A 24,314-nucleotide genomic window follows, 5' to 3' on the forward strand; every position below is an offset into this window, starting at 1 on the left:
TCCCGGCCGAGGCCCTCGCCGCGCATGCTCAGTTCGGCCCCGGCCGCCGCAGGATGGGTTTGTGCGCCTGCGCGGCGCCCGCAGCCGGGGCGGGAGCGCATGCGCGGTGAGGCCGGGCAGCCGTGATGGCGGCCGTGGCGGAGTTGGGGGGTGCGGGCCCATGAGGCGGCCCAGGCCTCGGGCACTCAGCGCAGCGAGGAAGGGGCGGCGACGCCTCGGTTCACACCCGCGCCATGGCGGGCGTGTTCGACATCGATCTGGACCAGCCCGAGGACGCGGGTTCGGATGAGGAGCTGGAGGAGGGGGTGAGAGCGGAGAGTCTGAGCGGGCGGGTCGGGAGGCCGCCGGGAGGAGCGGCGCATGGGGGAGCCGTGAGGGGGGCGGCGGGGCGGGCCGGGAGCGGCGGGAGCGGCTGAGGCGAGGCGGAGGCCCGGGCCCGTGCAGGTGAGGCCGCGCCCCGCCCCGGGGAGCTCCGGCCCTGATCGGGGCCTCCGCCGCACAGCGGTCGCGTTCAGGCGGAGCGTTTTTCCCTGATGTGTTGGCGGTGGGTTTTGTAGCACGAGCGTGGCGGCGGGGTTTGGTGTCACATGTGGGGACGTCAGTGCGGGAGTGCTCGTCTGTCTGGCACTGTATAAAGGGATCGCTCTGGCGCCAGAATCAAAAGCAAAGCTTTGAAATGCCGAGCGGATCAACGCGTGTGCCCATCTCGCAGCTCCCCGGATGGGTCACTTCGTGATCTGTGGTTTATTTTTCTGTAACGATCATTTAGATGCTGTTAAGACCTTTGGGTGTCTTGTTGCAAGGTGGCTGTTGGTATTTCTTTAGTGCTACTGTTGTTTTTATCTGTTGTTTTATATGTTCTGCCTGGAGAAAAGAAGGCTTTGGGGTGACCTCATTGCAGCCTTCAAGTACCTAAAAGGAGCCTACAAACAGGAGGGGAGTCAACTCTTGGGAAGGGTGGATAACTGCAGGACAAGGGGAAATGGTTTGAAGTTGAACGAGGGAAGATTTAGGTTGGATGTCAAGGGGAAGTTCTTTCCTATGAGAGTAGTGAGGTGCTGGAACAGCTGCCCAGAGAGGCTGTGGATGCCTCGTCCATCCCTGGAGGTGTTCAAGGGCAGCTTGGATGGGGCCCTGGGCAGCCTGGTCTAGTGTTAAATGTGGAGGTTGGTGGCCCTGCGTATGGCAGGGGGGTTGGAGATTCATGAAGGTCCCTTCCAATCTGGGCCATTCTGTGATATTAAGTATTTGCTACTGCTTAAACTGCTGCTGCTGCATTCGTGCTGTGCTGTTTGAATACCAGCTGGAGGCCTTGGGATTAGCAGACACCCCAAAGCACAGCTGGAATACCCACACTGCACGTGAGCTGCAGAGATGTGGTCTGACAGCTGAAGGCACGGCTGTTCTCAGGTTGCAGGAAAAGCACTGTCTGCCACCCCAATAATCAATACAGGACCTGCTTTACTAGCGTCAGCCGTGTCACAGTGCCCGCATTGCCAAGAACAGGTTGTAATGGGTGGCACAAAAAATACTCGTGGGCCAGCTTCTGTGAATACAAATGCACAGTGGCAAACTAATGCAGTACTTGGGTGCCTTTTGGGAGATTAGGATGGACTTGAAGTTAAAACAGAACTGGGGAGTGGGGAATATGTGAGCATTAGGGAAGCGTATGTAAGGGGAAGGTGTTTTTTGTAGTGATTGTCCATGTCTGTCTGAGATCTGACGGACACTGAAGTTCTGGGAATGTGATGGGCATTTATTCTGTTTGTTGAATTGGTGGCTTTTTTGAACTTGTTCACTGTTGTCTAATGGTAGGGTCAAGGGCACATTTAGCAGGTTCTGTTGTGAAACAGATGTCAGGGGAATGGATTTCTCTAATAAATGTTAGCAAGGGGATGTGAGCAAGCAAACCTCTGTCCTGGAATCAGACTTGAACTTCAGGACTCTGTGATTGGCAACGCATTCCAGGCTATAGATTCAAGGCTGTTCCTCACTAACTTGCAGTCACTGTTTTATGTATATATTTTTAAAACTGAAAATGTAACCTGTCATAGTCTGAAGTTTGCTAGAAGCTTGTCTGTTAAATTCTATTTGTATTCCTTCCAGCTGTCTGCTTGCTTTGCACTTTTTCTGCCATGTAGAGCCACATTTAGAGAGAGGTATTATCTTGCATAAGGGGTCAAGCTGGAAATCATTTGAAGAAAATATGTCGTCAAAATTGAACTACATTCTTTAATGGCATCTGGCCCTGGTGTTGAAGTGCTTGAGCCTTTTTAGAAATATTTGTGTGTTAATCTGTCCGAATGATTGTTCAGAAAAAGCATGCAGGACCAGAGTAAAGCTTAACTGTGTTATTACTACTGGGATATGATTACCACCAGACCTCCTGTATCAGAATTTAAGATATGTGGAAGCGTTGCAACACTTGCACTGGATTTTGTAGGCTTGTTATCTTCTGCTCATAATTTACTATTCTTGACGCTTAAACTTATATACATGTATGTATGTGCATATATAACAAAAACTATATATGTTAACATATCCATACATGTAAAGAAGCTGTAAAAGACATCAGTACATTTGTTTTTACTATGCTTTGTTTCTTATGTTGCAATTAATTTTCCTTCTACTCCTCCTGTCCCCAGGGTCAGTTAAGTGAGAGCATGGACCATGGAGGAGTTGGCCAATATGACCTGTAAGTTGCTGCTAAGAAAATGTTCATGCCAACTACATGTAGTCTCTACTTTTGTTACATTGTTAAGTTGAATAGAAAATTTTGTCATTCTTGTTCAATTTGAGTTGTTTTAGTTCTTTTTCTATTTCTTCACATTAAAATTTGTGACTGTATCTCAAAATAATAATAAAACAAATTCTGGCAAAACCTGCTGTTGTCTTTAATCCTTGTTTCTCCTAACATAGCTATTGTATTGTATTTGAATAATGCTTGCAGTATGAGTGTAGTGCCCTCTTTGCAGAACATTCTGTGTTCTGTCAGGTTTATAGAGGCTCTGGCTGCATATTTGCATAGCAGTCTGAAGCAGATGAGAATTCAGTTCTGGTTTGATTTCACGAGACAGTGCTTCATGTATAGATCCCCAGCTTGTTTTCAGTGTGCCACATGTAACAAGAAAGCAGCAATAGTTCAAACAGTTCAGTTACCTTTTCTGTAGCAGGGTGAGGTGTTTGCCTCACCCTGTCTTTTACAGAAGCGTAGTACAATTTAGAAACATCCTGAAGTTGTGGATCAGCCTTTTCTGTGGCATGTTCAGAGTTGTAACTTCTTTTGTTCCAGCTTTTTCTGCACAGAAGTTACAGAAGTTGTATTGTGACTGTGGGGACTGCTGGATGTGATTTAAAACTTAAGCACACCTTACAGCATTGTAATCTTGTCCAAATCAGTTTGAGTTGTTGGTCCTTCAAACTTAATTCTGGTACAATACAGAAATATATTACGCATTAAAATGAAGGCATCTGAAAGAAATTTTGATACAGGCAGACTGTCTTTTGTGCAAGCTGAAACTAGTGCTTTGCACACACACATAACTACAGTTTCTGATGCTAAGAATTCTCCTAATCTCCAAAGCAGTCATTCAGATATGTCAGTTTTAGTGCAAGTTTTGCCGTAAGTAGTTTGCTTGCTTACTTTCTCTCGATGGTTGTCAAGTATCAGGTAGTCTTATATTCTTGTTTCGGTTTTATCCAGTGGCATGGAACATTGTGAAAAATTTGAGATTTCAGAAACTAGTGTAAACAGAGGTCCAGAAAAGATCCGACCGGAGTGCTTTGAGTTACTGCGCGTACTGGGCAAAGGTGGCTATGGAAAGGTAAGGGACTCTTTTCTACAAAAGTAAACCCATTATGCTGAAGGCAGTCAAAGTGCTCGCTTGCCACACGTGGGGAGGTCTAATCTTTCCATCCCGTGTTCTGAAAAATTCCTCCTATGCAGTTCATAATGAATAATTGCTTTTGTATTGGTGTTGTGTAGGTATTTCAAGTACGAAAAGTAACTGGAGCAAATACCGGGAAAATTTTTGCCATGAAAGTTCTTAAAAAGGTAATATGAGTGTTCAAATTTTGCTACTACCTAAAAAAAAAAAAAAAAAAAATTAACCCACCAGCTGTTAGAATTATATAATTATTTAATATACTTGAAATTGACATTTGCCTACAATATATACAGTTATGAACAAGGTACACTGGAATTTATCATGAATCTTTAAGTGGTTCTGGCTGCAAAGTTCTTAGTGGATAATTTAAATACCTTAAGATCTCTTCTGATCTAAATTACTCTATGGCATAAAAGAATTTAACTTTGGCAAGAAACCCATTATGTACATAGAATGGGGATTTTTAAAAATTATGTTGCTCACTCATAACACTGTGATTTAGTAAACTCAAAGGGAGTTAAATGTAAAAGTCTGCAATTTACCATTTCCTTATGCTCACTTTTCTGCTGTTTGCAGGCAATGATTGTAAGGAATGCAAAAGATACAGCTCATACAAAAGCAGAGCGGAATATACTAGAGGAAGTGAAACATCCCTTCATTGTAGACTTAATTTACGCCTTTCAGACTGGTGGAAAACTCTACCTCATCCTTGAGTATCTCAGCGGTCAGTATATGAAATTCTGTTCTTTATTCTTTGTAGCCTAGGTAATCTAGAGCTTGCATTTATAGAAGAAAACAGGAACGGAAGAAGCAAGGGCAGAAATGTCAGTTGGTTTTCTTTTCAGCATGAAGTTTTGATGCACTTGGTAATTCTTTAAGTTGATAGCATTATGTGTATATCAGAGTAGTACGTTCTCAGGTTTGTTTTTTTTTGTGAAACAACTTTTTGCAGAGCAGCACAGAATACACATGTTTAACTTTTTTTTTTTTTAGGAAACAGATTTTTGAGTGATTTAAGTTGATAGAATGCACTTTAACAGAGTATAATACTCATTTTTCTCACGGCAGGAGGAGAACTATTTATGCAGTTAGAGAGAGAAGGGATATTTATGGAAGACACGGCTTGGTAAGTGGAACTATTTTGGTAAATTAATAGGGTTTCTTGGGTGCTTGGAAGTATCCATTCTGACTTGGAAAACTGTAATCACTTCATTTCGTAGCATAGTGAAAGAAACAGTTATCAGGTTTTGGGAAGATGTGCATTTTGTACTTAGCAGTTTGTGATGGCATCTTGAGACAACAGTTTTAATAAAGGAGAGGTTCCACTGCTGGTTGCTGAGTGTGACTATCTCATAGGAGTGTGATTTGTTTCAGGTGTTCAGGAAAAGACTGAAAGACTTGGTTCACACACAGTTTTACCTTGCAGTTACTGACTTCACAAATTTCTTTACTGACTGTGTGCTCCTAATGATGGCATGTGTGAAGTAATAAAGTATTCTAATGAATTAATGGATGAGAAACAATCTTTTGAGTAGCAGTATTTTACAGATAAACAAGTTAAGTTACCCTTACTAGGTTAGCCTCAATGTGCATATAAGGCTGTAGTATTGCACTGTTCCACAAACAGCACTGAAGATGCTTCTGGTTACCTTCTTAGCTTCAGGTATTTCGTTCTGCTTTTACGTTCAGATGTGGTAATACAGATTGAAGCATGTTTTACCCAGTAACTGTTAAGGTCAGATTCCTCCAAATACATAAAGAAGCTACCAAATGGATAAATCTAGTGGCATATGTTTGTATTTCATCTTAGAATCTCCCTGCCTTTTGGCAAACCAATCTCAAAGGTATCATTGTTTCTCTGATTTCTTCTCTCAGATACTTTCAAGGAATTATTGATGTGGACATAGTAACCTCAATGGTTAAGAGGCTCAGCATGACTGAATACATCTAATTGCCTGGCATGTGTTTTCTTCCAGCTTTTACCTAGCAGAAATCTCAATGGCACTGGGGCACTTGCATCAAAAAGGAATCATTTATCGTGATCTGAAGCCGGAAAATATCATGCTTAATCATCAAGGTAGAAATATAGTAATAATTACGTTGTCAGTCATTTAAGCATTTCTTCAAAGGTCACTATGCTTCATTCATATGTGAATTTTCTAGTAACAGTGGCATGCTCAGGATTGTGTTTGGTATAACTGAATAACTGCCAAAGCTAATTGCTTGCCTTCAAAACATAGGTACCTCAGCTTTAATAGAGAGGCCCCAGCAAGCTGCAAGTTGTGTTTATATAAGCACAGGCATTTCTTGAATGGTTGACTTGCTACTGTTGCATCTCTGATATCTGAGCATAATTCTTCTGGATCATTGTGAAATACTTAAACATGTGTCTTCACACGGAAGCTTTAAATATCTGTGTGACAGCATCAGTGACATTTCAGTAATGGGGTAACAAGGCATTAGTTAGGGACAAGTTAGGTAAGATGCCAGCCTGCAGCTGAAATGACTTACGTAGCTGCTGACACTTTGTCTGACAGTAGCAGCAATTCTGGATTGCACTTCTGCATTGCTACATGACAGGGATTAGTCTGGCAATCTGTACCATCCAGAATTTTCATGTGATATGAAATACCTTTAGTCTTTGTATATAATTATGTCATTCTGTCTTATTAACTGAACTGCTTTGTCAGACCATTAACTGCAACTGGAGGTAGTTCAGAGTTATTGCATATTAATGTTAAAAAAAAATGTTTATTTTTAAATGTTGCTTTTACAAATGTCGGAATTCTGGTATTTGTCTGTCTTATGTGTTATTTATTTAATTTCAGGTCATGTAAAATTGACAGACTTCGGATTATGTAAAGAATCTATTCATGATGGAACAGTCACACACACGTTCTGTGGAACAATTGAATACATGTGAGCTGCCTGATGAAATGCAGAAGTAGTTAAGAACTACTTCAGTCAGTTACAGAAATTGTACTTGAAAAATTGCAGTCAGAATTACTACTAAGCTTGTTAAAGTATTTTTTTATATTTCCAATTTTTTTTATTATAGGGCCCCTGAAATCTTGATGAGGAGTGGGCATAATCGTGCTGTGGACTGGTGGAGTTTGGGGGCATTAATGTATGACATGCTGACTGGAGCAGTAGGTGCACAGTTATAATTGCATGTATTTCTCTTTATAGCTTTTGAAGTTTACCTGTCTTCTAATTCAGATGCATGGATAAATATGAATATACTTGTATAGACATAAGTAAAATACAACTACACTTATTTTGACTACAGTCATGAGCTGGTCTTATCCAAAGAATTATTTCAAATTCCAACTTGCAGTAATTTTATCTGTTTTATGCGTTACTGAAATTAGAGCTTTTTTGTACACAAGTAAGAGATCTGAACAAGTCGTATTTTTCCTTCCACTACAATGGTGCTTTCTAGCCTCCTTTCACCGGGGAGAACAGAAAGAAAACAATTGACAAGATTCTCAAGTGTAAACTCAACTTGCCTCCCTACCTCACACAAGAAGCCAGAGATCTGCTTAAAAAGGTAGAATTTTAAAAAATGTCAGTACTGCACGTGTATGTGGAGAACAGAAATATGATGATACCACTAGGGCTCTTTACCCCATGCTTGTTTTGACTGCTGCTAACTCAGTCTTGATTTTGCGTGACAAACTTGATTGTTTTGTAATTAATGCAAATTTTCTGATTGTTCCATATCCATTCTATGTGCTATTCAATCGTGATGATTCATTTCAGGACTAGTCTAATCATAATGGCATAACTAATTCTGGATGTTATTTCTTATTAAGCTGCTAAAAAGAAATGCTGCCTCACGTCTAGGAGCTGGTCCTGGAGATGCTGGAGAAGTTCAGGTAACTTTTGCTTAACTTCAGAATTGTTAAACTACCTCACTCAAAATACAGTAGCTTACAGGGAGGGGGAGATCTGAAATGTAATGGGCAAAAAGGCAGCCATGCTTGACGGGTGATCAAAACGTGGATGCTTTGAAATATAACAAAAGAGCAGCTATCTATCTGATAATTTGTGACTTGGAAATAACTTACTTTTTTTTTAGCTCTGTGTTCCAGTAGATCTTTTCTACTAGTTTTACAACGGTGAATTGTACAGTCCACTGCGTAAGAGTGAAGTTACTGTAGCAGTCTGATGAAAAACCTTGCATATGGTGCAGCTTTCTCAGAGTAGAAGTCTAACTAACTGATCTTGTGTTGCATAGAGAAAGCTTAAGCAGAGGCCTAGTTCCTGTTTCTTCTTACCTTAATATCTTAAAATAAAATCTAGATCTTACCTTTTTAATCTTAAATTTTTGCAAGTTATATCCAGAAGGCTGTTGCATGACTGTGTTGTTGCTAACCCTTCTAGGCTCACCCGTTCTTCAGACACATTAACTGGGATGAGCTGTTGGCACGAAAGGTGGAACCTCCTTTTAAGCCCTTATTGGTATGTACTCAAAGAGCTGTGAGATACTTCTCCTGTATACCTTTAGGAAAGGTCTTAAACAATGTGGTATCTAAAACTTAGAAACATTCATTCTTAAAAACCAGAGGACCTTTGCTTTCTGGTACTTCAGTAGTTAAATGCATCAACTTAAGTTACTGGTGCAGAGTTCTTTTCCTTATTTTTTTAATCCTGAGAACTGATGCTGTATCAACATTTAAGAAACAAAGAACCCTTTCATGCTGTTCTGTCTTATTATTCTGCAGTCATGGTATTCATCTGTCACCAGAATAGGACATTGCTTTTTTATGAGAGAAGGTGGCAACAACACCTAAGAACTAATTTATCCATCTGTTCAGTCTCCTGAAGAAAGAAACTTCTACCTCAGTTTTAATTCCCCTTGCTTCTACACTGTAGGTTATTCAGACTTGGAAGTGCAATTATTTTTAAACATAAGTCAGTTCTTAGTTGAAACTAAGGTGACAGTTGCTAAGCAAAAGTAAATGAAGTCACCTCGTTAAGTTTGGATGTTCGCTTATTAATATTTACACTGCATCTAGCACATTCCACGCAGTAATTAAAGTGCACCTCAAGGCAAGGATGTGGTGAATAAGCCAATACTGTTCTACCCTGTGTTTTGGTGATGTGGAATGTCTTTTGTTTTGGGCCCAATTAGCTACAGAAGCGGAGGTATAGGTATCCTTGATAGTTCCTGACTCAAAATCTCCCTTTAAAGTGATTTATGCATCACTAGTGTTGAGTGTACTACAGTATGAAGACTCCAAAGCTTTTATCCTCTCCTTTTTTGAATGACCCTTAGAATGACATGAAAGACTGGTATTTCCAAACCAAATATCCAAAGATAGTTTTCTGTTATTAGCAAATTTTATGAAAGCTGTTTGTACTGACTAGATGGTTTTTAAAAACATGGCTTCCTTGGTTACACAAAGGCGTCCATAAATGGGTTACATATTTGTCTTTTTGGTTACGCTTAGCAAGAGACAATCTTGAAAATGATGTCTGTTATTCTTTGACTGAATTAAAGAGTACTCCTCATAGGCAGTCATTCCACAGTTGTCATCTCTCCCTTAGTGTAAACACTTCTCTGCCTGTGAAATTGGGATTAAATTATCTGGAGAAAGACTTCCAGAAATTAATAGTTGCAGCTGTTCTGTACTGGTTGTGACCAGAATTAAACTTGAAAGAAACTGCCGTTGTATTTCTGAAAGTTTTTGTTTGTAATTTGAGATTTTTTTTTTTTTAAAAGGCATCTTTTTAATTTGTGTTCCTTTTTGATCCATGATTTTTGCCCCTCCCCCTTGCCTTTATTTCTCAGTGTCAGTGCCCATAGTGACCTCCCACTGGCAGCGACAGGATTCCGACACCACTCCAGGGCTTTACTACAGCAGAGCTCTGCCAAAATCCTATGGAATGAACTCCATCCAGAGGCTACACTGATCACCGCTAAGCCATTTGGTTGATATCTGTAATATAAACCCTTAATCATTTTGTTTTTGCAAAGCAATCTGAAGAGGATGTGAGCCAGTTTGATTCAAAGTTTACACGTCAGACACCTGTTGATAGCCCAGATGACTCTACTCTCAGTGAAAGTGCCAACCAGGTCTTTCTGGTAAGTGAGCCAGGGACAGGCGTTCGATGTGGAGAGATCTGTACTGTTACTTGGGAACAGTAAAGCAATTCAGGTAATTTAATTCTATTGAATCTTACCATCTGATAATCAAAGCAAATTATCAGAATTTTGAAGACATATATTGGCAACAGGCTTAAAAGTCTGCAGATTTTGAATATACTTCGATTATTTTCAACTTTTTTTTAATATAGATAATTTAAAACCCACGTGAACATCTCTCGCTTTCTGAAATGTCAGCATTCTAGTTCAAAATTGCACTAAGAATTCTGGGGATGTGATTGTTTTCATTGACATGCAGACAATCCATCTGTAAATCAAAATTAACTGGTTTGAGCACACTTCTGTGAATCTGTGATTCAAGCAGAAATATCTGGGATGAGCAGGCACCCAGGTAGGGAATTCCCTAAAGTCCTGCTGTTTGCATCAGATAATGAGCAGATGTTCATGTGTCCAAAGTTACTGCCCTTTTTGTAATTTTCTATTTAATGATGGTAATAAATGTACAAGTCACCAGAAATGTCAACCTCACCTGTAAGTTACAGTGCCCTCATTGCTGTTTTGCAGGGTTTTACGTATGTGGCTCCATCTGTACTTGAAAGTGTAAAAGAGAAATTTTCTTTTGAACCAAAAATTCGATCACCTCGCAGATTCATAGGTAGCCCTAGGACACCAGTCAGGTATGTCTTTTTTCTCTTTTTTTTATCAACTTTTTAGCAAGTAGTTAAAAAACAGATAAAACAAAACTGCCTTTCTTCCTAGTGAGCCTGTCACTTCCATTGAAGTGCAGTATCAATCCTATTTTACAAACTACAGTATTAGAGACAAATTTATGGTCTTTGGCAGCACAGGAAGTACTAATTGGCCACCTGTGCAGTACTGGTGCAGCCTCACAGTCTGGTGACTTTCCTATGTGTTCCTCTAAAACTGTTTCAGAACGTGTGGGGTGCTTATGTGCTGCTAAAGAATCATTTCTGTAATGAAAACTTGGCAATCTAGAAATATATCCCAGTTACTCAAAGGAGAGAATTTTACTTTAGTATCTACCACAGCCTCTTGTAGAATTCTCTCAAACTTCTGAAAGTGGAAGGAAGAATTGCATGCTTCTCAGCAGGCGTTTGAATTTGGCTTTCTGCAGAATGAAGGGCATAACTATGTGCTGTGTATATCTTCATTTCTGATATTTGTATTTCTTGTTTTAAAGCCCTGTAAAGTTTTCCCCTGGGGAATTCTGGGGAAGAGGTGCTTCTGCCAGCGCATCAAATACTCAGACACCTGTGGAATATCCAATGGAGACGAGTGGAATAGAACAAATGGATGTGACAGTTTGTGGAGAGGCTTCGGCACCGCTTCCAATCCGGCAACCAAACTCTGGGCCATACAAAAAACAAGCTTTCCCCATGATTTCCAAACGACCAGAGCACTTGCGCATGAATCTATGACAACACAATTTTTTTAAGCCTTTGAAGGTGGAAAACAAAGAATGGACATAAGCCCCTTGAAGTTGAAATACGAGGGCTTGTATGGTTTACTTTTAAAAAGTGACAGTATCAAAGAGTCAGTCCTTGCACAGAGCGACTTGGAAAGCAAAGAAAAATGGATTTTTTTTTTTCTGTCAATCAATGGTGCATAAAAAACTTTAGAAAATGGTATTGCAGAACTCTAGGCACATCATCTAACTGATTCGCAGTGACATCTTCTCACCTTATCAAGGATTTTTCAGCTTGGTAGCTTGAAACTGACAGTATTAAGGGGCAGGATGTTGCTTCAGAATCACTGGTCTAGTTGTGAATGTGTCAAGGAGGGTTAGCCCTTTCACTAGGCAAAGTATGAAATGCCTATATGCTTGCGACCGAGGAATAATTAGCATGCAAGCTTGGTTAAGCTGTTTCCTGCAATGGGGTGGAATCAAAGATGAGAGATAAAATTAATTGGTATTTCACATTCAAAACCGAATGAGTTTTTTTTATATATATATAAAAAAATATATATTTTTCGAATAGATTTTTTTGATTCAGCTCATTATGGAAAGTATCCCAAAATTTAGAATACAAAATAATTGGTTGCTGTGAAGAAAGTAAAGGCTCTAGTTCTGATTCTCCTCATGAAACAAAAAATCAGTAAGTGAGTTACTCGATTACCAGCTTGGCAACGCGGGGTGGGAAAGAACTGTTTCACTTGCTTACCCATCTGAAATACCTGTTCCTGCAAAGACGAATGGATCTAATCAAATCACAGTGCTGCTATGTTCTAGGCTTAACTGGAAGCCATGGGCTCAAATACACGTCCTGCTTATTTCATCCTTGTCCTCAGCAGACATTTCACTGGGAAACATCACTTTTGTATATGCCAGTCACTTAGCTGGAGATGGCTGAATGCATTCAGATTCTTACCCATATAAAAGGTTGGGAAAAAGTGCATCTGAACACAAGGTCAGGAGGTGTGGCTGTACTTCCACAGGAAATGTATGCAAGTGCTACGTCATGTAAGCAAGCAAACCTTTTTGTAACCAATGGGTAAGAACTTCAGGAAATTTTTTTAAAATAAATTTTTGCTTATGGGACGGACTTCCCTGCCATTACATATTTCTAAATTTTTTTTTTCCTATGCTGGGGCAATAAATTTGCTGGTTGTATGAGGCTGAGGAAAACGTTAAATGGCCTTTCAGCGAATGTCTTCCACAGTGGGTCAGAACTTCAGCAACTTAATTTAGCAAACATGTTCTAAGGACACTATTTATGTTTTTAAAATTGTCACAATCTGTACAAATGGCTTACAGGTACAAAGAATAAAATAAAGGTAACTTTACCTTACTTAATACTTCCTGCCTTAAAGAAAGCATTTCCATGAGCATAGCTGGTGAAAGGGTTAATATCTGCAGAGCTTTACACTAGTTAGAGTGTGTATGGTGTGTGCGTGTGTGTGTGTATATGATCATGCAACTGCATACAAGTCCTGTCATTTTTTGCCTGCCACACGTTGCATTATCTTTAGTCAAACTGTGCAAAGTCTACTTCTAGTGTTTCACAACAGTAGGGATTTTTTATAGATTCTGCTTACTCTGTGTGTATACTGAATCTTTTTGAGCCATAGGATCCAAGCCATAAGACTCTCTACACGTTGAATCCGATCAGAGTTTGCAAGCCAGAAGGATTCAGTGATATCTTGTTGATACTAATAAAGAGCCAACAAAAGAAGATACAGATGATTGAGCAAAAATTAGTATTTCGTTTTCTTCCTGATAAGCCTTTTGTTGGAGAGTTTCTTTTTTAGTTTTATCAGGAAAATCAAGTTACCTTCCATTGACATAAATTGTACTGGAAGATCGATGTCTTTCATTGGGTAATATGGCTGCTGGTGACACGTTGTGAAACTGAAATCAGAGTGCTTGGTGTGTATTATGCATATTTGCAAAGAGGCAACACTTCAAGCAATGCCTGCTCTGTGTCACTTGTTAACATAGGTTTCCTGCCATGTTTACTGAGTATAAATGAACTTAGTTTAATTTAATTTTATTTTTTGAGGCAGATCTCTTGGTCCTAATTACAGCTAACAGTTCCTTTTTGGTTGGCTGGATAGACTTGTCCAGTAGAGTTGGTTTGGTATGGCTGGCAAGAATGGCAAGAGTTGTTTGTCTGAGTTCACTGCTTAATTACAGATACAGTTTATCATTTTTAAAAGGAAATTTCATATCCTGCCCATCTTTCATCCCATAGATTGTAAGTTTTAGTTCCCTACCATAACTGTGAAACTTCTGGAGTGTGACTCAGACAGCAAGCACACACTATGCAATATGGTTTATCCTGTATTTATTTGTAAAAATATCAGACATAGATCCTCTATATATATATAGTAGTGTCAAAATGACTAGTCACGACCTGAGGGCAGTGGAGTTTGAGCTCCTGTCTGGCTATTTCAGATAAGTGCAGAATGCATTGAATATTGGAGAGCTTAACAAGTGCTTTCTTTTGTTCATTTAAAAATGTCTTAAATTTTTCATTAGAGTATAGAATCTTATTTTTTTTATTTTGTACAAGCTGCGCTTTTTTAATTATAATCACTGAAAAATTCACTATAATTTGATTTTATAGAATTTTTGTAGCATTACAAAAATATAGTAAAACTGAGGTTAATACCTGTTTTGGCTAACCATATGAAAGTATTAAATCTTGAACAAAAGTCATATTTTTTTTTACTAGATGTTAAATAGGGCAATATTTTGTTCTGCGAGTCGTTACCACAAAAGGTTTCTATTAGGTCAGCTGCATTACCAGCAGTTTTTCTTTTCCCATTTAATGCAGAAATTATTCTGGTATGAGATATTCAGAATTTCATCATTTTTCTCTGTGGGAGTGATGCATACATTTGATGCCATTTGTGTACTAAATTGTAATTTTGGGAATGCTGGAATAATTCCTACCAAGACTGTCTTAATTGTGCCATCTGACATCTGAATGTCATCCTGGTATTAGCTCATAATAAAAGATACAAATAAATGAGTCAGTGGTTCTTTGGAATATCCCTTTTTTAAAATGTATTTATGTCTAGCTATCCAAAAGCTGAACTGCTAGAGAATACTTGTGTCCACCCCTACAGTGGATGCTTACTTTGGGGGTTAACGTTAAAAAGAGAATCAGACCAAACTGCTGTCAGTGTTAATTGAGTCCATTGCCTATTTTGCAGAGTAATCCCTAGCCTTTGTTATAGATGGGCATAGGAGGAAGAGAAGTTCTTAAAAACACAGCACGTGACTTCAGTGTTCTTCCTGCAGATCCTCAGTGATTTACTGTATTTGGTTTCTATACATGAATTAGATTGTTCTCTTCTAGATTAACTTGGCTTTGTAGCCCCGTTCAAGAAACAAACTTGAGCTTGAGGAGAAAAAAGGTAATCCCTGTTCTGTTCTCATCTTTCCCAGTTAGCTGGAACTAAACGTGCTGCAGAATAAGATGGACAGCAATTACTGAAAATTTAAACATATGTTAATCCAAGTGGCTTTTTTTCAGGAAGTAGGGCTTAAATATAACTGTGGGTCTACACATCTTCAAAGGAAAAGGGAGGGAGGGGGAATTACATTGAGAACTTAAGGACCCAAAGATGCTGATCAGTCTGTCCTACAGGTGCAGGTACCTTCACTAAGCTCTGGCTCAAGGAAGAGCTGCATCTCAATGGCATGATGCTCACTGGTGGATCTGAGAGGATCTTCATGGCTGTAAGTTACTTCTTTCTTTTCTAACTAAGATGAGAATGACTTGTTTCAATTGTGAAATGTATATCTAACCTCTCCGATCCAAATCTCTTAAGCTCTTGTTTGGTTTTGTTTTTTAATAAACTATGCTTGATAATATTGTTGGATTTGGATAATTGTCATGGATCTTGAAGAAAATTCATTAACTTCAAGATAATAAGATAAATTGTTCTCTGATCCTAAATGCAACCAACTTAAAACAGGGAGTAAACTCTCGGCATTAGCATTTCAGGAAAAAACCTAATCCAGGATAACTCACATTTCTTATTTCTGTAGAATACTGGGTAAGTTGGTTATTATCTCTGCCTTCTCCTAAGCTGTGCACTGGGCTCACACACACACAGCTTTTTTTTAAAGGTGCTATTGACAGAATGAAATATGGCATTCAAACTGCTTACTAAGTACTCTCACAATACCTGCTTAAAAAAATCTGAAGGCATAGAGCACCTTTTAGATAAAGCACCACGTTCAGACTGGTTGGGGAACCCCAAATACGACTGTGTGAGTGTCTGGAGAGCCACATGAGCTGCCAATGTATAGGAGTGTATCACAGCTTCAGAACCCAACCTAAAGTCCTCCCTGCTCATTTTTGTTCCATGACAGATTCAGTTCTTGTCTATCGCAATGAATCTCATTTCTTTTATTCAACGTGCACCAAACAAATAGATTTCAATGCGTTTATTCCCTCTGATTCTTATGCGTACTACAAATGGCATATATAGTATAAAATATTCTCCCCTGTAAGAAAATCTGCTTCCTGCTGTGACAAAAATAGAGTATTAAAGATCTGTTTTAAAAATACTGATCTCAGAAAAAGCTCAGTAAAAAACTAACATCAGCGGTTGCTTTTCTGTTTTAAAGCTGTGATCAATTGGAAATCTGCACAAACCTAAAGGAGAAACATCTTGTTTTTATCTCCAGGTGCAGTGAGAGCTGCTAGTATTGATGCAGGGAGTTGCTGTAGCATTAAGAGATCATTAATGCCAGGTGTGATAGGTAGCTTCAGCTCCCACTGTAGTCCAGAGTATGAAATTCACTGCTAACCCTGGGTTTTGGGTAATGTTAGAGGCATAAATGCAATTTAGCACAGTCTGGAACGCTATGTAAGCTTTTAAATTAAATGCTGATTTAAGAAGCTGCTGCAAACACACCATTTTGGAAGAGTTGGATTGTTTTCTGAAAGAATCACAATAGAAGCAATGCTGACTTTCCTGCTTTCACTTTATAAACTTATTTTCCTATACTTAAGAAGTTGGCACTCTCTGCACTGCTTTGAGTATTAAAACATTTCCTAGAAGCAAGAAATCCCAGATACCTTGATTTGGGAAACTCATTCCCTGTGCCACCTGCACTCCCATTTGCAGTAAGCTGTACAGAATGAGCAAACTCAAACAAGTTGGTTGACATGCCTTAGAAAATCTGCAGGCGCATAGATGTAGCTCCATCCTTCCACTTGTTAACATGGTCTGAAATAACAGTTCTGCAGAGTGGACATGTTTTTTCTCTATTAAACCATAAAGAGATGCATTCTTCACAAAATGTGTGCTGTAATGAAAAGAATGACAGCTTAGAGCTTCTGAGCTCTTCTGTTTGTAAGGAGGAATATTATTTGCACAGCCTGATTTCTAAAGATAATCAGAAGGCAAACGCTGGTTTAACTCTATGTAGTTCTATTTCCTAGTTCTTAAAAACACTCTAACTTTGCAGAAATGAATTCTGATGATGTGCATTACCTGGCAGATCAGCAGGATAGGCTTCTGGAATTCAGTGTGGCAGATAGAACAAATATCATCTGATTCAGAGCACTGCTTCTTGCTGGCTGTCACCCCGTAGTGCTGCAAAACAACATTTTTCAGCACAAATTAGTTCTAAGTGGGGGGGAAAAAACCACCAAAAAACAGAAAGGAACAGGGAATAAGGGCTGCTATGGCAGGGAAAGCACCCAATCCCTGATCCAACAAAGTTTTGCTGAACTTTCCAACAGTTGATGTAGGGCCTACAGATCACATGCTCCCATCTCCTGTAGGATACGCAGCTAATTAAGTTAATTTCTTCCCCTCAACACGGCTGTAGGAAAAACCTGGAGCAGGTTTGTTTGTCTGTTTGGTTTTTTTTGCAGGACTTAAACACGACAGCACTTATCTAAAATAATAGTGAAGCATTTTAAGTTAATGATACCAGGCTCTAAAATCTTCTATGTATTTTACCATGCAAACAGCAGGCTAAATAATACCTGGTAATAATACATAGAAGATTTTAGGGGCCTGTCCCTACAGACAGACAAACTGAGGAACTTATTCTAACAGCAGTTACTTACATGTCAATTGTTTGGGCAAGCTTCATTTCTCACTTGTATTTCTGCTACAAGCTTTGCCTGTATACAAGCAGTATTTATTCCAGTTAGAAAGTAGGGAAAAAGGGTGATGCTATCTCACAGGAGTGTATCTGAAGAGACATGCAGAACAGACTGCTTTTGTTCAAGCTACCCCGTAATTATGCAGTCAGAACTGCAAAATAAGGGGACAAAGAAGGGGAACAAATAAAGAGGGATTACTTTAAAAACACAGCTGCCATGAAGAGAGATCCACGAAGTCATACAGGAATGGGTTATTTCAAAGAGGGGCGTTTTTATGTATATCAGATTTACTGCTTTTTAGATAAAAGCATTCAATACTCACTGGTCGCGTACAAAATATCCGTAAAACCTGTCTGAAGTTTCTCCATTGTCCAAAAAAGCTCAAAAGCTGAAATGGGAAGGAGAACATGAATGCATTAATGTCTTTCTCTGAGAATTGAAGAAAACCTCCAAGGTTTTGTGCAGATCCCAGCAGCAGAAGTGGCACTGCCAATGTGATGTCGGCAGGAAGGTGAGCAAAGGGTTTGGACCAGCCCTGTTTCAATTGCTTGGGATGTAACCCTTCATTTAGCCTGAAGGTTTTTCAGTATTGGGTGGCTGTTCTTTGGAAGAAAAACACTATTGGTGTTGTGAATTGTTCAATTGCAAATGCATTAGAATTATCATTGTGTGTACAGCAGTCCTTGTGATTAAGATGCTGTAACGTCATCACGTATTTTTCACATTCAAAGCAGAACTTGTACTGAGTTTGGTTTTTGGGAGGCAGTTGAGCTCTTTAACAAATGAGAGAGCTATTCTAAACGCTTCTCTGCCTTGTTTAACAGCGCACGCAAATTCTAGCAGAGAGAAAAATGGAGTCTCCCAAAAAATGCTGACTTCCTTTTCACCGTAAGTTTCACCTTTATTTTTGCAAGCTCTCCTCTCTATTGCTGACGATAGTCAGATCGATGTCTGCTCTGAGAAGAGTCCCACAGCAACAGAGTTCTTTGCTGCACAAGCCCAGAGCAGATGCAGGGAAGGGGAAGAAGAACAAAAAAGGACAAATGCAGTGCCCTGAGCTTCTCTTCCCTTCTTTTTTTTTCACTTCAAGTAGGAGAACCAGAACTGCGTTGGCTTACACGGCTCTAGTGCTAACTTGCAAAATAGTTTAGAGGATTGTAAAGCTTACACACCTTGAGAATGAGGTAGGAAAGGCCCAGCAATGTCCCAAGGGTCTGTCCAAGTACACTGTCCGGCTCCCCATAGCCAATAAGATAACGGAACCAAACTGGTATGGGGACAAACATACGGTAATACTGGCAGAGTTCTTCTAACAGCATGTACCAGTAGCCCTAAGCAAGACATGCAAAAGAATCTCTCAAGATGTAAAATGCAAACACGTACAATTAATTGCTAAAGAGAAAGAAGCATAGAGTAGTTGAACCGAACGAGGAAACTGAGTTCATGATGGCCTAAAAATTACTGAATAATAACGTACCTAAGAAATAAAGTCCTGGTATATTTTGAAAGAGAAAATCTACCCCAACAGCCTGTTTGGATGCTATCACGTGCTACCTACACTTGTTCCCATTGTTAGTAATTGTAGCTACGAGTGGTATTTGCTGTTTGGATGTAGAACTTGGCTTGTTTTTTGCATGTCTTACCTTGGGAAGCAGATACACATCAATACCCCACCAAGCAATGCAGGCTCCTAAGATAACTTAGTAAAAACCGTACTGTACAGCAGCTGCTGTGCTGACAGCCTGCATACACACCCTTCCATTGCTTCAAATAAAAGGTTTCTTCATCCCATTTCTTACAGCAGAAATAAACCATTTATCCAATGAAACAATACAAGCAATTTTTTTTCAGGTCAGACTATAAGTCTTCCTTGGCACCAAGCAGAGAAGAACAAGAAATCTACAGGGTTTTCCTGCCCGTGGTGCAGAGGTGGATGATGTACAGACATTTAATTAAAAGGCTTTCCTCTGGGTAGAATTTAATCATTAGCTATTTTAGCAGAAAAGGATGTTCTTAAAGAAATGGATGGTTTTCTTACCTTGGATTTAAAGGACATCATAAAAGAAGGCACCAAGAGAATAAAGCACTTGAAGCCCATGAAGAGGAATTTTAGAATGAAGTCTGTGACTCCCACAATCCAAAGTACCTCCCAGAAGTTCTTAAAATCCACAGTAGGGTTTAAAAAGATTAAGCTACAAAACAAAGCACACAAAAAACCCAACCCCAATGAATCCGAAGTTAACAGAGTGCCCTGCTCAGGGGAAAGCTAAGCATTATCACAGCAGCACTAACTGAAAACGAACTTTTTATTATAAATGGATCCTTTGTGACCTCTGACAGCCTCTCCATTTCTCAACCTTCTGTCCTCTACAGAAAAGCTTTCTTTTCCATTTTTGCATGACAGCCTTTGACTGATGCACTACAAGACTGTAGCTACAGAAAGGTAGAGAAGGAAAAGCCCCCAGAATTTCAGACTGCTCTGAATTCAGTGTGCTGAAGGCGAGGTAGAAGGCTCAGAGCTGGGAATCACAGCCAGCCGTGTCCCCATGGCTCAGCACCTCTGCTGCATTTGCAGTATTTGCAAATTGAAAGGAATTGTTTCTAAGGACAGCACCATCCAGGTGAGCAGGGGAGGAGGAATGGAGATGAAAATGAAAGAGGAACCGATGCTACAATTAAAGAAAAGTGGCAGCAGCACAAATAAGGTATTTCCAGTTTGCATCAGTGTGAATTGTGACACGAATGGTGATGTTCCTCTACTTACCTATAGTACAGAGACTGAGAATGAAAGGTGTAATACAGGAGGAGAGAGGATCCAGTGAGGTACAGCAGCAGCCAAGCACACTGCAACTTGGAGCACCGTTCCTGTAAGATAATCAAGACTTATTACAACCCTTATCTACATCTTAACTGCATCCCCAAAGCACTTCCCATCACACCTGAGTAGTTATTACTGGAAGATTCCATCAGATTGATTTCAGGCCATAAACACAGTTGTATTTTCCTATAAACTGCAGAAAGCTTTTCTCAGAACAGCAACAGGGAAAGGAAGAAAAGCTTTCTGAGTTTTGCCACCTTACCTGTGAAGCTCTGTACCATACAAAAGCATTGAGTTTACAAAACCACTTCTGCCTTGTACCAAAAGCATCTCCATTAATGTTCTCCATTAACATTTCTTTCAAGAGCTGATGGATAAAGGCTGTGGTTAACTTACAGAGCTGTGCTGCAGGCTGTGATACTTACTTTGAGGAAAACCTGATTTACTATGCTTTTGTTTGCATACATGTAAGTTGTCAGCAGCCCAATTCCAAGAGAGATGCCTGTTAGGAGAAAAGGGATGGTTATGCACAATAAATAAATAAGCAAAGAAAACTGAACTGGGTTAAAATAACCGGGCCCCTTGTTGTATTTCTTTGTGATTACAATTAATAGCTTTGATTACGATGCTGATAATTAAGCATGTTTTATGTATGCCAGGAAAAGAAACAGCAGCCATTGAAAGGGCTGAAAGGGAGGTGATTCTGCCTTTCTGCTCTGCTCTCATGAGACCCCACCTGGAGTACTGCATCCAGTTCTGGAGCCCTCAACACAAGGAGGACATGGAGCTGTTGGAGCAGGGCCACAAAGACGATCAGAGGGCTGGAGCTCCTTCCCTGCAGGGACAGGCTGAGAGAGCTGAGGCTTCTTAGCAAGCTTCCAGTACCTAAAGAGGGCCTATGGGAAAGCTGGGGAGGGATGTTTTACAAGGACAGGATGAGGGAAAATGACTTTAAGCTGGAAAGGGGTCGAATTAGACTAGATACTAGGAAGAAAGTCTTTCTTTTAGAGTGGTGATACACTGGAACACGTTGCCCTCCCTGGAGGTGTTCAAGGCCAGGCTGGATGGGGCTTTGAGCAACCAGGTCTGGAGGGAGGTGTCCCTGCCTATCGCAGGGGATTGGAACTAAATGATCTTAAAGGTCTCTTCCAACCCAAACCATTCTATGATTCTATGAAAGACACTTCAGTGACTCTCTGTTTCTGATGAACAAAGCAAAGAAGCTAGAAACGAACCGGATGCCATTTCAGACATTTCTACTGGCCCATCTCTTGGGGGAGTTTCTGCCCTGTTATACCCTACCAATGATGTGCTGCACGATCAACTTGACACCCAGAATCAAAACATAGGGCAGACTTCTGTGCAGCCACTGGAGGACGTATCTGAGCTCGGAGATGGAACTGCCGTGTTCCTCCGGGTCCGGAGTGCCGTCAGCAGAGCTCCCCCCCTCGCCGTGGCTGTGACCGTGCGAGCGGCTCTGGGAACTCAGCCTCGAACGCCTCCAACTCGCGTTTTCTCCGCCTTCTCCCCCAGCGGAGCTCAGCTGGATGTGAACATCTCCGCTCGGATGGCACGAGCTCTGCCCAGCTGCGTGGCTGCTTTGGGAAGGCGAAGGGTCACCGCCGCTCCCCTGGGTGCCGTGGTGGGGATGGCTGCAGTTTGCTTGCATGGTGGGATCTTTTCCTGGGCCGGGCTCTCAACGCTTTGTCTCTAGGGAAACAAAAAAGTCACGTTTGGAGGAAGAGCACAACACAAACACACGCGCGGTGTCAGCGGGGATACAGAAAGCTTAAAGCACGACTCATTTTGTGCAGAGAGGAACTCGCAAAACCCGACGGGCTTCATTCTGCCTTTGGAACGGAGCGTCCGGCGGCTTTGGGGCGCAGAGCCGCGCTCGGTGCCGCACGCAGCTCCCCGGGCCGGGCTGGCAGCGCGATTCCCGCAGGCCGCCGCCGCCGCCGCCGCTCTTAAAGGCGCAGCGCAGCACGGAGCGCGGCTCCGCCGAACTCCGCCGTTTCCGCGTCTCCGAGCCGCGCACGACGCGCTCCGGGCGGAGCCTCCGGGACGTACCGACGTTCACCGCCCCGCACCGCCCCGCACCGCGCGCTCCCTCCGGCCGCCCCGATCGCGACCGAACCTCATCGCGCGGCCGCCGCCTCCATCGCCGCCGCCGAGTAGGGAGGAGGAAGAGGAGGAGCCGCGAGGAGGAGGGGAGGAAGGCGTTGCCGTGGCGACGCGCGGCTCGGGCGGGCGGTTCTGCTGAGCGGGGCGGGCGTTGTGCGGTTGGCCGTAACGCGCGGCTCTGCACGCTGCCCGGAGACGCGTGAACGTTCAACGCGCGATGCCGGTCGCGACGCTCGCGTACCGTGGGCGGCTCTTCCCGCGATGCCCAATGACGGCGTTAATCCAGCGGTGCTTTGGCGCCACCTGCTGGAGGAGTCCGGAACTGCACCCAGAGCCGAACCGACGCCGCGCCGTCCGGTGGGGAATCGGGGCGGGAGAGAAGCGCTGAGATCTGAGCAGCCCCGGGTTTTGCCATCCTCCCAATTGCGAGGCGGTGCCTCCGTCAGTAATGCCACCGGCAGCTTTCGCCGCTGTTTGTCTGCTTTTCCCATCGTGGTTAATAAATATATGAAAGGATGCTGGAACAAACGGCAATCCTCGTTGCGGATCCTGACGCCCCACGGTTCCCTCTTAGCACAGATCAGGGATCACAAACTTAATCTTTGCCGAGCTCCTTCCCACCCCAACGCACGGGATCCCCTCCTCAGCCGGAGGGCACTTCATTCATCCCACTCATTTTTCACCCCCCCCCCCCCCATCCTACCTTATGTGCTCCTCAAGAAGCTGAAAGTCAGGTCACTGCTGCCATCACCCCAGCCCAGAAAAATCAGTCTGGGTTTCTTATAGGGCCTGGGAAGTGCAGCTTCCCTGCATCTGCCATTGGGAACTCAGCATCCCTGCATCTGCCATTGGGAACTCAGCATCCCTGCGTCTGCCATTGGGAACTCAGCATCCCTGCGTCTGCCATTGGGAATGCAGCATCCCACAGCAGAGCCCTGGAGAGGGAAAACAGCACAAACATTTCTCATAGAGCAGACAAAATGGGTGAGGGAGATGATGGTTAATATTAAACTATAATGAAATTCTTGTTTACGGCCCAGCTCTTCCCTTACATCCAGAATGTGTCATTTAGGTGATCGGGCCAGCAGGTGGCAAACGTAATTGAATTCAAGAAAATAAACAAGGAAGCAGGCTGGGGACCGGCTGCTAAAAAGATGACATCTCATTTACTAATTAGGAGGATTTACAGGATGCTGTATTTAAAAAACAGATGATTATTGATAGCTCATCTGGATCATGAAAGTTACCTTGGAGGTTCAGCTTCCCAGAACCAACACCGCTGCCACACGTGGCTGCAGCTCACGCAGTGATGCGACAACAGGACCTGAAACAAACCCCCCCCGTGGGTCACCTCTGCTGCTGCTGCAGATCTGTATGGATGTGGGTTCCGCTCAAAAAACTTGATTTTGGGATACACTTTGGCTAAAGAATGAATGAATCTTTCCTTATGAACTTCCCAGGTGTTCCAAAGGATGGAGGCAGCCAACCCAGGAGCCTTTTGTCAGCGTATGACTCTGCTGTAATGGAGCTGAATGCTGTGTGTCTCTTCCCAGCAGATCGTTGGTTAATCACCAGATGTGAGCTTTCATTGCCCTTCTGATAGATTGGAGCTCATAAACTTCTCATTGAGTGGATTGGATTTACTGTTACGCCGTTCCTTTTTATGAACAGAATAAATCAATACGGGGTACATCCGTTTGTTTTATTTTTACTGTTTATTCTTAACGGGTGTTAAAGCTGTGCTGAAAAAAAAACAACTCATCTCCAGGAAC

At 41.8% G+C, this 24,314-nt stretch overlaps 2 protein-coding genes across 5 annotated transcripts; one reads left to right on the top strand and one right to left on the bottom strand.

Annotated features, from left to right (window-relative positions):
* The first annotated feature begins 50 nt into the window (after positions 1-50).
* On the top strand, positions 51-12,577 carry RPS6KB1 (ribosomal protein S6 kinase B1). The gene is made up of 15 exons (XM_031591522.2): positions 51-305; positions 2,646-2,695; positions 3,704-3,824; positions 3,986-4,054; positions 4,464-4,611; positions 4,956-5,013; positions 5,864-5,964; positions 6,716-6,806; positions 6,946-7,036; positions 7,330-7,437; positions 7,703-7,765; positions 8,274-8,351; positions 9,871-9,978; positions 10,564-10,676; positions 11,201-12,577. The coding sequence occupies exons 1-15, from the start codon at positions 234-236 to the stop codon at positions 11,436-11,438; spliced, it is 1,509 nt and encodes a 502-aa protein (XP_031447382.1). The 5' UTR covers positions 51-233; the 3' UTR covers positions 11,439-12,577.
* On the bottom strand, positions 3,998-22,746 carry RNFT1 (ring finger protein, transmembrane 1). Of its 4 annotated transcripts, XM_090122490.1 has the most exons (10): positions 22,556-22,741; positions 21,721-22,128; positions 20,844-20,920; positions 20,365-20,465; positions 19,639-19,792; positions 18,773-18,931; positions 17,923-17,988; positions 16,978-17,079; positions 16,654-16,789; positions 3,998-4,084 (listed from the first exon to the last, which is right to left on the bottom strand). In XM_090122490.1, exons 2-9 carry the CDS (start codon positions 22,085-22,087, stop codon positions 16,655-16,657), a joined length of 1,161 nt encoding a protein of 386 aa, XP_089978616.1. In that variant the 5' UTR covers positions 22,088-22,128; positions 22,556-22,741; the 3' UTR covers positions 3,998-4,084; position 16,654. The 4 variants fall into 4 exon arrangements, with proteins under 4 accessions (XP_089978616.1, XP_089978617.1, XP_031447390.2 ...); XM_090122491.1 differs by lacking the exon at positions 3,998-4,084 and having other exon boundaries at positions 15,867-16,789; positions 22,489-22,743; XM_031591530.2 differs by lacking the exon at positions 3,998-4,084 and having other exon boundaries at positions 15,867-16,789; positions 22,556-22,740.
* Positions 22,747-24,314: the final 1,568 nt, after the last annotated feature.

This window comes from Phasianus colchicus, chromosome 21 (genome assembly GCF_987193195.1).
Source record: "Phasianus colchicus chromosome 21, bPhaCol1.hap1.1, whole genome shotgun sequence".
Classification (NCBI taxonomy): Eukaryota; Metazoa; Chordata; class Aves; order Galliformes; family Phasianidae; genus Phasianus; species Phasianus colchicus.